This window comes from Xyrauchen texanus, chromosome 34, assembly GCF_025860055.1.
Source record: "Xyrauchen texanus isolate HMW12.3.18 chromosome 34, RBS_HiC_50CHRs, whole genome shotgun sequence".
Taxonomy (NCBI): domain Eukaryota; kingdom Metazoa; phylum Chordata; class Actinopteri; order Cypriniformes; family Catostomidae; genus Xyrauchen; species Xyrauchen texanus.
This window is the reverse complement of record NC_068309.1, coordinates 27,290,441-27,303,728: the sequence shown is the minus strand read 5'-3', so window position 1 is coordinate 27,303,728 and position 13,288 is coordinate 27,290,441. Positions and strand designations below refer to the sequence as shown.

The window sequence follows — 13,288 nt, the reverse complement described above, 5'->3', positions numbered from 1 at the left end:
AATTCTGCTCCGACGCGATGATCTCAAGGCCTTCCCTTCCTCTGGCCTCCTACACTCCCTCCCCTCCTCCTGCTGATTCATGTCTGCGTGCGTGTCTGTGCCAGCTTGCTGGATGGGGGAGGGTGGAATGAATGAGGGACACAGAGAAAGAATGGCAGCATGGGCAGGGAAGTAAGATGCAAGTTGCGAGTGACCTGACTCAGTGTAATAGATCTAGCATGATTCAGCATGTGTGATTTATTTGTCTCATGGAAAAAAAGATTCTTGGAGACAAAATGCATAAGTGGAATGTTCTGCATTGTCAAGGATACAGCTGCTTCAGCAGTCTCTCCTGAATCAAAATAAGTTTTAATTTTGAAAGGCAGGAGATAAATTAGGTATGGGAATTCTAACAGATTAAACCTGCCCTGACTCATACTTCATATTGAGGACTTACATTCTCATATGAATGAAAATAGGGTTGTTCGCTTAAGTAATTCATCTGTTTAAAGGGGTTGTTCACCCAAAAATGAAAATTCTGTCAGCCTTCACTCACTCTCGTTATTCCAAAACCTGTATGACCGTTATTATTGTGTCCGTATCGTTTATAACAAAAGGTTATGTTTCACTGCATCTTTCTTCCATATAATGAAAGTGGATGCGGACTGAAGCTAACATTCTGCCTAACATCTTTATGTTCCACCAAAGAAAGGAAGTCATACAGGTTTGATTGGGGAAGGTGAGGGTGAGTAAATGAGAGAAATTTCAATTATGGGTGAACTATCCCTTTAAATGAGAACTTCAGAGGTTTCAGGTTTAAATATTGCAGATTTCCTGAATTCCTGCATCAAGTTGTTTGGAGCTGCAGCAAGCATATCTGGCATTGTTTTGCCTATCTCTTGTGACTTAAACTTGTATCATAAATGCAAAATGTAATATAAATGATTTAATTTGAATATTTACCACATTTGCTTACACACTCCAGGGCTAGCATTTTGTTAATGTATTACAGATTGCATGTCTTTTTGAAAACACCACAAAATATATAAAGGGATAGCGAAGCTTAAAGAAATAGTTCATCTAAAAATAAAATTATCATCAGTTACTCAACCTCTTGACATCCCAGATGTGTTTAATTTTCTTTCTTCTGAACAGAAACAAAGATTTTTTTGAAGAATATTTTAGCTTTGTAGGTCCATACAATGCAAGTGAATGATGGCCAGAACTTTGAAGGTCCAAAAGAAATGTAAAGGCAGCATAAAATTAATCCATAAGACTCCAGGAGTTAAATCCATATCTTCAGAAGCAATATAAGTGTGGGTGAGAAACAGATCAACATTTAAGTCTTTTCTTTTACTGTAAACTTTCCTCCCTGCCCAGTAGGTGGCAAGATGCACAAAGAATACCAAAAACAAAAGAAGAATGTGAAAGTGGAGATTTAGAGTAAAAAAAGACTTCAATATTTATCTGTTTCTCACCCACACCTATAATATCACTTCTGAAGATATGTGCTGTGTTTGAAATTGCCCCCGATCCACTTTATAGTGCATTATATTGGGTGTCGGCCATTTTGATGACTCATTCAAATTCTGAGTGAACTACACTCTGTTTAATGGCCATAATCCACCACGTGGAGGACTGATAATCTGGGATACAGCTTCCTTTTTATTCCTGCAGTTTTTTGATTTCATGCTTACTGTATTGTTTTACTTTTTGAAAAATATTCTTGATAAAAATAAATTATAGTGAGCCAAAATCATACAGATGTATTTATTTGTATAGATGTTCCCTGCCTTCGGCCCGAGACAGCTGGGATAGGCTCCAGCACTACTCGTGACCCTACATAGGACAAGTTATAGAAAATGGATGGATGGATGTTATGATGTGGAGTTTTATTTTGCCATTTTAGCTAAAGGTGATGGCTTAATGAGGTGACATTATTGTAAGTCAGGAGACTGCACACACTGGCAATAATAATTTAGAGGATGATTCAAACATTGAAGTTTTCATAACCTATTTGTGAAAACCAAGTGCTGCTTTATGGTCAGATGAGGGCGCTATGCTCCCATTGTTTTCTCATCTCTGTGCCCAGAAACGCAACCTAGGGTGGAACGGTTATTATTGTATGCATTATTTAGTTTAATAAACTTGTGTTTTAATTCAATAATTATGAATGTGTATATAAAAATGACAAACCAAATTAAGATTTATTTTATTAATGTACCATCTTAAGAAAATCAAGTTGTGGAGGCCTGGTAGCTCAGCGAGTATTGAATGTGACTACCACTCCTGGAGTCTTAAGTTTGAATCCAGGGTTTGCTGGATTCAGAAACCGATCAACACCGTATAATCAATATAATAATATTGAGTTACTCCAGCCAGGTCTCCTAAGCAACCAATTTGGCCCGGTTGTTAGGGAGGGTAGAGTCACATGGGGTAAACTCCTTGTGGTTGCGATTTAGTGGTTCTCGCTCTCAGTTGGGTGTGCGGTAAGTTGTGTGTGGATCACGGAAAGTAGCATGAGTCTCCTCTGTGTCCCGCACAATGAGCCACGTGATAAGATGCACAAATTGTCCCGGAAGCAACTGAGACTCGTCCTCTGCCACCCAGATTGAGGTGAGTAACCACGCCACTACGAGGACCTACTAAGTAGTGGGAATTGGGCATTCCAAATTGAGAGAAAAGGGGATTAAAAAAAGAATAAGTTGTAACTGTTAAAGGACGGGCAAGGAGGTGGCGGGAACCGGCTGAAGAGTCAACATAAAGCAAACACATGCAGCACAGCCACATGTCTTTCTCTCCCGAACTGGCGTCTCTGGCCCCCCCTTTATCTCGCGCTACCGCTGATCATCTGATTCAAGGCTGGCCGTGCACCCTCAAGGCCTGGCCACACCTTTCTCATTGTCACACTCCTCCCCTGCCCGAATCAGGCTGGGACGCCACCGGACTGACATCTCTGGAGGGGAGACACTGCCCTTCCAGCTGTTCTGTGAACCAGTGGTCCACCCCGCCTCCTGGGAACCAGGGGAGAGATGAGTGGAGGCGTGGTAGAAGGAAAGAGCAGGAGACGCACAGAGAGATGGAGAGAGAGAGAGCGTAAACTTGCTCGCTTGCCCCAGACATGCTGTCGGCATTTCCTCAACTGCTCCTCTGCTGGATGACAGCGAGCCTTCTGACCCCTGATGGACAGAACCACTCCTCCCCTTCTTGGCGGATGGCAGCGGTTCCTCCCAGCTCTTGTTGCCTTGCAGCGGCGACTCCGTCCCCAGGAAGACAGTCGCGGCTGCTGCTCTGGCGGACTGCAGTGGTGAGGACTCTGCAACAGTGTATCCCTTCTGCCTCCCTGGTTTTGGCACCACTGAAATCATTAAAGGCAGGTGAGGCGGGGAACTGGCTGAACGGTCAATGTAAAGTTTAATCAAACTCGACATTAAACACACACACATGCAGCTCGGCCGTGTGCGTTTCCCTTTCTCCTGAACTGGCGTCTCCAGCCCCCCTTTAACTAGCTCTCCCAATGATCATCTGATTCAGCGCTGGCTGTGCACCCTTAAGGCCCGGCCACATCCCCCTCCTCATCACACAAGTACTGTTGTTATTATTACTATTTTGCAAAGTAATGTACATGTAATATAAAATATACATATGCAATGAAGTCATTTCTGTGACTGCTCCATCAATCTCTCTGAAGCTTGGTGGATACGTCAGTGTCTGAATTCACTCACTTATTTAATTCATTCCTTGCTGACATAGAGCACTCACTGCCATTCACTATATAAGAAGTGGTGAATGAATAAACGAGAGTGATTTTGGACGCCATGGATTTAACCACTATAATTTTATGGATTATTTATGCTGCCTTTTATATGCTTTTTGGAGCTTCAAATTCTGGTCACCATTCACTTGCATTGAATTAATCTATAGATTTGAGTTATTCATCTAAACTTTTTGTTCAGAAGAATTAAGAAAGTCATACACATCTGGGATGGCATGAGAGTAAATGATATTGGGTGAGCTATCCCTTTGAATAGAATAACAGATTACTGAACGGTGGATCTAAATATGTACTTTTATACAGTTTTATACAGTCATTTGTGGTTTCCATTTGCTTATCAACTTGTGCTGTTATTGCAGCTGGTCTTGGCCTGATACTTTGAGGAATATTTTCTTATTAAATGTGAGATGTAGTTATGTAAAAAAAATCTGAAATTTTCTAAATGTAATCTACATGTAAAAAAACAAGGACATGTTACGATGGCAATACGTAAATCCTAAAAGTAAATTTGGACATAACTTTTGTTTTGTTGAACATACCATGCAATATGTATGAATGAACATTACATTTATAAAGTGCTTTTCTGACACTACACTCCAAGCTCTTTACACAGGGCTCTCTCTCTCTCTGCAAACAGCAAATTTACACTGTTATACAAGCTGTACACTCACTACATTGTAGCAAAGTGTCATTTCTTCAGTGTTGTCACATAAAAAGATATAATCAAATATTTACAAAAATGTGAGGGGTGTACTTACTTTTGTGAGATACTGTATGTATGTGTTTACTAGTAATCCTTTATCTTGTCTTTCTCTCCAAGGTTTGGAGTGGATGCAGATGTTGTGTGACTTTCAGTGAATATTGGCTGGCCTACAATAGTTCTTCTCTGGCAAACTTTATGAATCTGTCCTGATGCTAAAGCTGCCAGCTGAAGAACTGTTGTGGGCAGCTCTGCCCAGCATGTACCAAAATGGACCTTGTTTGCTCTGGATCATCTCTGTTGTGAATCTTTCAATAATTATGTTACATATATATGTGTATATATATGTTTTTTTTTTTTTACATTATCTTTAATTTCCATTTGAAAAGGTTCCATACCTAAAAAAAAAAAAAAAAAGACAATAAAATAAAAATGTGAAACTGTGGTCTTTGGTTTGGAAAAGAGCTGATATCAAACCAAAAGGTAAATGAATATTTTATCATATTTCTGTGAAGTTCATGAGTAGAGAAAGATTTTCATTAAAGAGAGGTCTTTCCAAATACTTCTATATATTTACCTTTTTATAACAATTGTGTTCAAGCTTTAAAACTAAAGGCCAAATATCTATAGTGAATCTATATAGAAGAATATTTCAGCTCTGTAGGTCCTTACAATGCAAATGAATGGGGTCCAAAACTTTGAAGCTCAAAAATGCACAAAGTCTCGAGTGGGTTAATTAATTCATGTCTTAAAGTGATTCAGTTGGTTTTAGGTGAGAACAGACCAAAATATAACACATTTTTCACTATCTTGCTATTAGTGGTCTCCTTGGCAATCATGACTTCAAGCTTGATTACACTTCCTAGCACATGTGTCAAGCACTAGGAAGTGTTATTGATCTTGAAAAAATTATCAAGACCGCAATGGAATGATGTACACCTTATAATACATTTAAATGATTTGTGGTTAAGACAACAGTTTATGGAATGCATTATGACCAACAGTCAAAAATGTAAACTTTGATACAAGTAGACTGAATGCCATTGTTTGGGATTCTAGGAGAATTTAGATTGTACTAGAACCCCACTTTCCCTCTGAGTGCCAGGTCTGTGTTAATCCATGTGAAGCCTCCAGACAATTACATTCCAATCTTATTTTGAACAGATTTCACAGGCAGGTCAGCTTCCATTCAATGGAATTTGACATAACATTTGTATCCCTTAAAAAGTGGTTTGATCATGAACACTTTTGGTCATGATCACGTTTGGAATATATTAATATGGAGAATTATTGTAATACTTGATTTTGACAATTTAATTCTTGATGACACTTAAAATGTGTTTCCACCCTTTGCCCAGATTTGTACACTTGGCACTCACTATACCGACTGTAAGGTGCCACTTTGGATGCTTTTCCAACAGTCTTGATGGAGTTCCCACGTACATGTTGGCTCCGTTTCCTTTCATTGGGTTGAGAGAAAAAAAAAAGTGTTTCATTGTAAACGGTCTAAATTTCAGGAAATAATGTGTAATACAAGAATATAACCTACAGAGGACAACAGTGGTTGGTAGGTTGAACATTGCATGTTCATGAGCTTCAAGGTGTGGCATCGTCTATGAGCACATCAGAGATTTCCGAGTTTGATCCATTTTTAATGAACTGATAAGGTATTGATTTTTGATTTAAACTTATTTTTGTTATGTTAAATGTTGCATGCCTTCATTTATTTTTGTTTGTTTTCAAATCAATTTTATTTGTAGGCTATATTGTATTGTTTTCCCTTGTCCCAGACTCTTAACCCATAAACACATGCCTCAGGTTTTTAGTGACCCGGGACCTCGTTCTATAATTACCAAAAGTGTATAGGGTCATTTTTTACACTTCAATAAATCATAATTTAATGATTATTTATAGAAAGTTAACTATCACAGGAAAGCTATTTATATGTTCATTACAAAATAAATGATTACTATATTCATGCTGTACTTACAAATAAATAATACATCAAGTTGATTTTCTTTGTGTGATAATAGTGAGTTATCAGCATCCAATATGAGTGTGCACCTGCTATGTGTTACTCAAGGTTGTGCAGTTGATTCAGTGATTGACTTGATTTATATCTGACATTGCTATTTAATGAAGAAGAAACGTGGATGTAAAGTACAACACATGAAGAGCATGATATGACTATTCTGCATCTACAAAGTCTGAATATTGACTTACATCCAGACTTGGAGTTAACAAGGTTGAGAATCTCTTATGTAAACAACTTCAAAATGATTAAAATGGTTAAACAATTATGACTGTACCACAATTGTAAAGAGTTTTTTTTATTTTCAAAAGTTAGCACTTATTTAACATGGAGACAACAGTGTCAGTGAAGAGAATACACACGCTATATATTCACTAATACCAATAAAGCTGTAGCTAATTCTGTAAAATTATATGCAAGTGTGAACAAATTATTTGTGTGTATTTATGATACATAAAATGTTAGCTGTGAAATTACCCTAAGACTATTGTCATTCCCAATGCAGAAAGCCATTAAACACAATCACACTGAAACTTTTATTTTGTGAAGTAAATTTAGCAGAAAATATGAAGTAATTTCTACATTGAATAAGTTAAAGTGTGAACTTGAACTATTAAGAAAATTCTATTTGTACTCAATTCAAACATGTAAAAATGTAAGCTCTAGCTTGTAAATATTATTTATGATTGTTTATCTTTACAATGCGTCATCATGTTTCAATCCTTAAGTAGAAACTCTTCATATTTATTTGCTAATTTTAGTAAATTTAATAGGTAAATTAAATGAGTACATTTTAATGAACTTTCCGAAGCTTGTGTTCCCAGCATGCACTAGGCTTGAATAACTTGCATGGTTTCACTGTTTGCAAGATTTTTAATGTAATGTTTTTGTTGTTGTTCATTTTGTTGTTACATTTAGGAACTTCTTGTTTTGTGAATCTGGAGTTCATTTTCTACAGACAATTACCCATTTATGATCAAACAAATGATCAACTGATTGTTACTGTCATCAATGTTTGTGCAACAAGTGTTCAGGTCTGCGTGTGCAGCTCTTGATCTTGTTCTATTATCAATAAAGCAAGGTGATGTTGTCTAATAGACCACAGCATTCATTAAGCTACTATATGGAAGGCGTATGTGTGTCATGTGGTACACAACTAATATGTTAAAGCATTGAAATGTTAGTACACTTTAAAAGCATGGCTTAATTCATTGCTACGTTGCTTAAGTAAAATGTTCAAAGTAAACCCCACTTCAAAATGTTTTTTTTTTTTTTTTTTTGCTGTTCAATTTTGAGTCGGGATGGAGACCAAAAGTGTTTACCAAAAAAGGTTTCTCAGAAATTATTCATATAGTTGAAGAACAAATGTAATAATAAAACTAGACACAATTAGTAATAAACTAAAATTGCATGCGCTTAAATTGTAATGCTAAGAGATGATAGATAATTATGAGGAGAAAGAAAATTAGTAAAATCATGAAAAAAAAAGAATGCGTTCTCTGAAAAGGATATGTTAAAAACACATAAATGCATAAGAGTGTGCATAAACGGACAGTGCGTAAAACAGTAAGAGTGTATGAGAAGTCAGTAATCGAATTTAGAATCCGCTCTTCAGGAAATCCGCGCTGCGTCAATTAACGCGTCTGAATCCACCAATCAGACTTTGAGCCGCAAAGCGTTTGAGCAAGATAGCTCAGTAGATTTAACTGAAAATATCCGCTGGAAGCTCTTCACTCTACAATATTGATGAAGTGCATGGACGTCCAATAACTGATCCACTGCTCCATCTCCACTGCAATTAATTGGAGTGTAGTTGAACAGAAGATCAGATTGCTGACAGAAAGAACCTCATAAATAAGAATTGATATTATATGGTTTTACATAAAGGCATATTCTTAAAGAGATGGCTATAAATACGGACGCGCCTCACTCAACAGGTTCTCTGGGCGTCGCGGTGCAGTCCACCGATTTTGGAGACACTGATAAACTTCTGGACATCTCGACCAAAGAGCTGGAGAGGGAACTCAACAAACAAGCGTCTGATACAAGTGTTAGCACAGTTGGAACGGAACAGAATGAACCGAATTCGGACAGCACAATCCCGGTCCACCGCTCTCCATCTCGGATCAGTTTCAGTCGCTCCTCATCGCCGACAACCGAAGAACGGAAGGCCCGTAGTTTCATGTGGTTGGCCGTGTTCTCGTGCTTCTTCCCTGCGATTCCAATCAACTTGTTTGCGATTTATTTTGCGCATTTGGTGAGTACTGTCACTGGTGCTATAGCTTTAATTGGAATTTGCATGCAAAACAACACCTCAGGTTTGCAGAACAGGTTAAAAACAGAAGAATAAATAAAAGTAATCGTTCAGCTTTTCGGTTGTGGGGCTCTGGTCCATGGGGCCCCAATAGGAAACAATGTGACTCAGAGCCTGCTTTTCATTAGCATATGTCCACGCTATCTCAAGGCTGAAATATAAAATGCTGATTTTGTGTTGGTGTGCTTTTGCTCCATTTTAGTCCCTTTCCTTGAAGCAAGAAAGAAATTATGTTGGGGCCAGAAAACTTGGACATCTAGCTCTGTTGCTTGCTGTTGTTTCCATCGTTGTGGGTCTGGCTATAATCCTTTATGTGGTGATGACAGGTAAACTTACTCTCTACACACACAGGGGGGGAGATCTTGGGGCACACGTCCCTCCTAACACTGGGAAAACCTAAAATTGTCAATCAATATCGTAAAGAACATGTATACTGCCTGGCCAAAAAAAACAAAACAAGTGTTGCCATTTGGATTTAAATAAGCAGATACTAAAGAGCCTATGGTATCATATTGCAGTGATTAATATGTTTCAGCTGGCAACAGTTCTTTTAAGAACTGGGTTAAGGACTCTCCAATACATTATTAAAACCTGGAAGGATAGTGGTGAACCATCAGTTTCGCAGAAGAAATGTAGATCTGAGATCATTAAAACGCTTCAAGTCACATTGTAAAAAATCGACAGTAGAACTCACGGCTGTTTAATAGTGAAAGTAAGAGCATTTCCACAAGCACAATGCAACAAGAACTTACAGGATTGGGACTAAACAGCTGTGGGGCCACAAGAAACCCACTTGTTAGTGAGTGTAATCAGCAAAAAATGACTTCAATTTGCTAGGGAGCATAAAGATTGGACTGTGGAGCAATGGAAAAAGGTCATATGGTCTGATGAGTCCAGATTTACCCTATTCCAAAGCGATGTGTGCGTCAGGGTAAGAAGGAATGCACAAGAAGTGATGCACCCATCATGCATAGTGCCCAATTTGGATGGAAATAAATGTTGTGATGTTGCTTAAGGTTGTTGAATGAATGCACTCAAACGAATTGCCATGATGAATGCGTGCCATAATCAAAGCTAAAGTCGGCCCAATTAAATATTAGTGTATGCAACCTTTTTTTATTTGGGCCAGGCAGTGTATTTGAATTGGTATCTATGCCTCTGCACATCACATACACTAAATGTATCTTTCTTTTTGTTTCTCTTTCTTCCAGAGACTCAATTATTTAAATAGAAGGATAATTAGAGCTGAGACCAAAGAAGATGGACAACAAATGCCACATGAAATCCTTGGGGGAAAAAAAGTGTTAAAATCCATTTATAATAAAAACAGTATTTAATACGTTTGAACTTCTTATATGGAGTCAGGTTTGAAAATCTTGTAGGCTTCCAACTATATTCAACTGTCTCGAGTTTCTGGTGCTCTCTTGGCAAACTGATCAGTCTATCCTGAAAACCTACAATTAAATTGTTTTTCCAAACCTTGCCCTACAAGGCCTTAGTTTCAAAATCGATTTTACACTAACTGAAGTCAAATTTATTCCATTCCATACATTTCAACATTTAATTAAAGTTCCTATGCAAATCTAAATCTATGGTATTTTTATTTCTTCATTTTAATCTAAAGCACATTGTAATATGCTGTCTTGCACATTACTGTAAATTAAATTAAAGAATGTTACATATGAGACTTTGTAATTTTATTTACTAAGACCTAATAAACTGGTATGAAAAAAACGAATGTACAACATAATAGCTAAAAAGATAAAAAGACAAAAAGAGGATGCACTCAAAGAGCATATAGTTTGTAGACTTTTGTGCAACCTGTTGTTACTGGCTACATTTGTTATAGGTTAAAGGAATAGTTAAAAATAGTCATCATTTACTCGCCCTACATTTTTTAATGACTTCCTTTCTTCCGTGGAACACAAAAAGAGATGTTAGGCAGAATGTTAGCCACAGTCACCATTCATTTTCATTCATGGTCATCAGTTTGTTTAATAAAGTGGTGAAGACATCCATCATTAGTGAATGTACTGTATATCATGAGTGCATCTGTTTTCATTTTGCTTAGCAATTTAACTTGAAAGAAGTGCAAGGTGTGGCGCAAGTAGAGCGCACGTCTGGATGCAAGAGAACATCACAACCCACTGTCACAATGAGCACTCATCATAACATAAAAAATAAACTCCAGCGCTGGATTGAAACAAATGAAATAGAAACTCCTGCTCAAGAACAGATGTTTCAGGGGCCTGGGTAGCTCAGCAAGAATTGACGCTTACTACCACACCTGGAGTCTCGAGTTCAAATCCAGGGCATGCTGAGTGACTCCAGCCAGGTCTCCTAAGCAACCAAATTGGCCCAGTTGCTAGGGACGGTAGAGTCACATGGGGTAACCTCCTCGTGGTTGCTATAATGTGGTTCACTCTTGGTGGGGCATGTGGTGAGTTGTGTGTGGATGCCGCAGAGAACAGCGTGAAGCCTCCACACGTGCTATGTCTCCATGGTAATGCACTCAACGAGCCATGTGATAAGATGCGTGGATTGACGGTCTCATACGCAGAGGCAACTGAGATTCCTCCTCCGCCACCCAGATTGAGGCGAGTCACTATGCCACCACGAGGATTTAGAGCATATTGGGATATGGGCATTCCAAATTGGGGAGAAAAATAATTTTATTCGAAGAATATTTGAAGCAATTCAGGAGGGACATTTCAAAGTCTGTTAAACGTGCCACACTTCCTTCTGCCAGTTGGTGGTACCTCGAACGTGACTCACAAAAGCCACATCAATGTGATCAGCCCACAAGGCCAAACATTTGGCTTAATTTTGTTGTAAATCATATGATGCACGCAGAAGATGTGACACTTCCCTTTTCCCATTTTTTTATGTTAATTTATCGCATCGCCATGGCAACACCGTTCGATATATCAAAAATCAGTTCGCAATTTAAAATCGACAGTGTCTTGGCATGATGTCGCCCACATTTGGTACCTGTAATATGAAAGGAGTTTTTCAAATTCCAGAGCATGCATTTTTCAAACAATCCAAAATGGCAGACTTTCTGTTGGGTGGCGTTTATGACTGTCAGCGCGAACGTTGTCTGGTTTGATGAGATCTATATGTGTACAAAGTTTGGTGACGATAGCTCAAAAGAAATGTGCTACAGAGCCCCCTGAACATGCCCATCTTCTAAGTGGTGCTACAGAAACTATGCTTCAAACTTTTCAGTCCTGCTGTGGCCAGGTGTAACCTACTTCCCTAAAGATCAAAGTTTTATGACAAACTCTCCTTGGGCTGGCATTTTTTTGTTCTTGTCACATAATATTTAGTGTGGATAATATGTGATTAAAGACTCAGGGCTTGTTTCTCCCCTCACCTGGGTTCATGCTCACTGTATTTTCTGCCTTTTTTGCCATTGGCATGCAAGTGCCAGCTTTACAGGTCACATACAGAGGTTGCTCTACAAATATTTGTTTGTTTTGTTCATGTCCAAAAAAAGTGGACGGATGGTTATCCTATATCAGGGGTCGGGAACCTATGGGTCGCGAGCCACAAGTGGCTCTTTGTTAAAAATCAAGTGGCTCGCCAGGTGTCTCATCATTCACCAACACATGATCGTTTAAAACTTTCTAGAGATCATTTTCCAGCAGAAAGCGTGGGTGCGATTGCAAAGCTTGAAGTCAATGACACTGTTTTGATTTCCTTTCTCCCAAATTTGTTGTACAGCCTACTCCTGGAGAACAAGGTTTGAAATGAACACCTGCCAAATGCAGATTTTTCATGAGGAGTATTTTGCTGATGTACCAGCCACTATGGAAGGTGACTTGTGAGACTTCTCGGAGTGATATATTACAAGAAATTAGACACAAAGATGCATGTTTGATGAAACGTGATTATATTTTGAAGAACAGATGAAAGAAAAGATGCCGATGCGTTTCTGATTTGTTATGTGTGCATTGAGTGCAATGAAAGTTTTTCTCTAAGACACGCACATTCATAGTTCTGGGACTCGTTTCTTAATAACTATTGGTCTTAGCTGTTAAGAGCATTTTCTAAGAGCAAATGATCAGTGTTCGTTATTTTTTAAGTTCACCCAGGGTGTGAAATAGCACCCGCCACCCGCAAAATACAACGAGGCTCAATCCAGTTCGCGAGCTCCTTGTCCAAATGTATTTCATGCATGGGTCCGTTTGCTCATCTACCTGCAACAGGCGTGCAACCTGTTCCCCTTCTGTCACTCATTCGACGTTGTGTTGAATGAAGTGTCACAAGGGGTCTTCCTGGGACGCCAAACGTACCTCTGAACCTGAGAAAAGGCCAATGTCAAGTTGGCAGACAGAATTTGCATGCCCCGCCCCGGACATACGGGTATAAAAGGAAGCGGGGCAGTGAGTGCCAGTCAGAATTTTTCTTCGGAGCCGAACGGTTGTGCAAAAGCAAGCTGAGTTCACCACTGTTCCACTCACCTCTACTGGCGATAAGCACTGC

At 38.7% G+C, this 13,288-nt stretch overlaps 1 protein-coding gene across 1 annotated transcript; it reads left to right on the top strand.

Moving 5' to 3' along the window:
* Window positions 1–8,389: 8,389 nt before the first annotated feature.
* trarg1b (trafficking regulator of GLUT4 (SLC2A4) 1b) lies at window positions 8,390–10,179 on the top strand. Its single transcript, XM_052103662.1, has 3 exons — window positions 8,390–8,743; window positions 9,003–9,126; window positions 10,012–10,179. Exons 1-3 carry the CDS (start codon window positions 8,390–8,392, stop codon window positions 10,029–10,031), a joined length of 498 nt encoding a protein of 165 aa, XP_051959622.1. The 3' UTR covers window positions 10,032–10,179.
* The last annotated feature ends 3,109 nt before the right edge of the window (window positions 10,180–13,288 follow it).

What these genes read in the sequence shown, in the direction of transcription:
- trarg1b (XM_052103662.1), top strand. Translation starts at nt 8,390, where the DNA reads ATGGCTATAAATACGGACGCGCCTCACTCAACAGGTTCTCTGGGCGTC. An exon ending in CGATTTATTTTGCGCATTTG is followed by an intron (nt 8,744 to 9,002) that starts GTGAGTACTGTC and finishes GCTCCATTTTAG; the next exon opens with TCCCTTTCCTTGAAGCAAGA. An exon ending in CCTTTATGTGGTGATGACAG is followed by an intron (nt 9,127 to 10,011) that starts GTAAACTTACTC and finishes TCTTTCTTCCAG; the next exon opens with AGACTCAATTATTTAAATAG.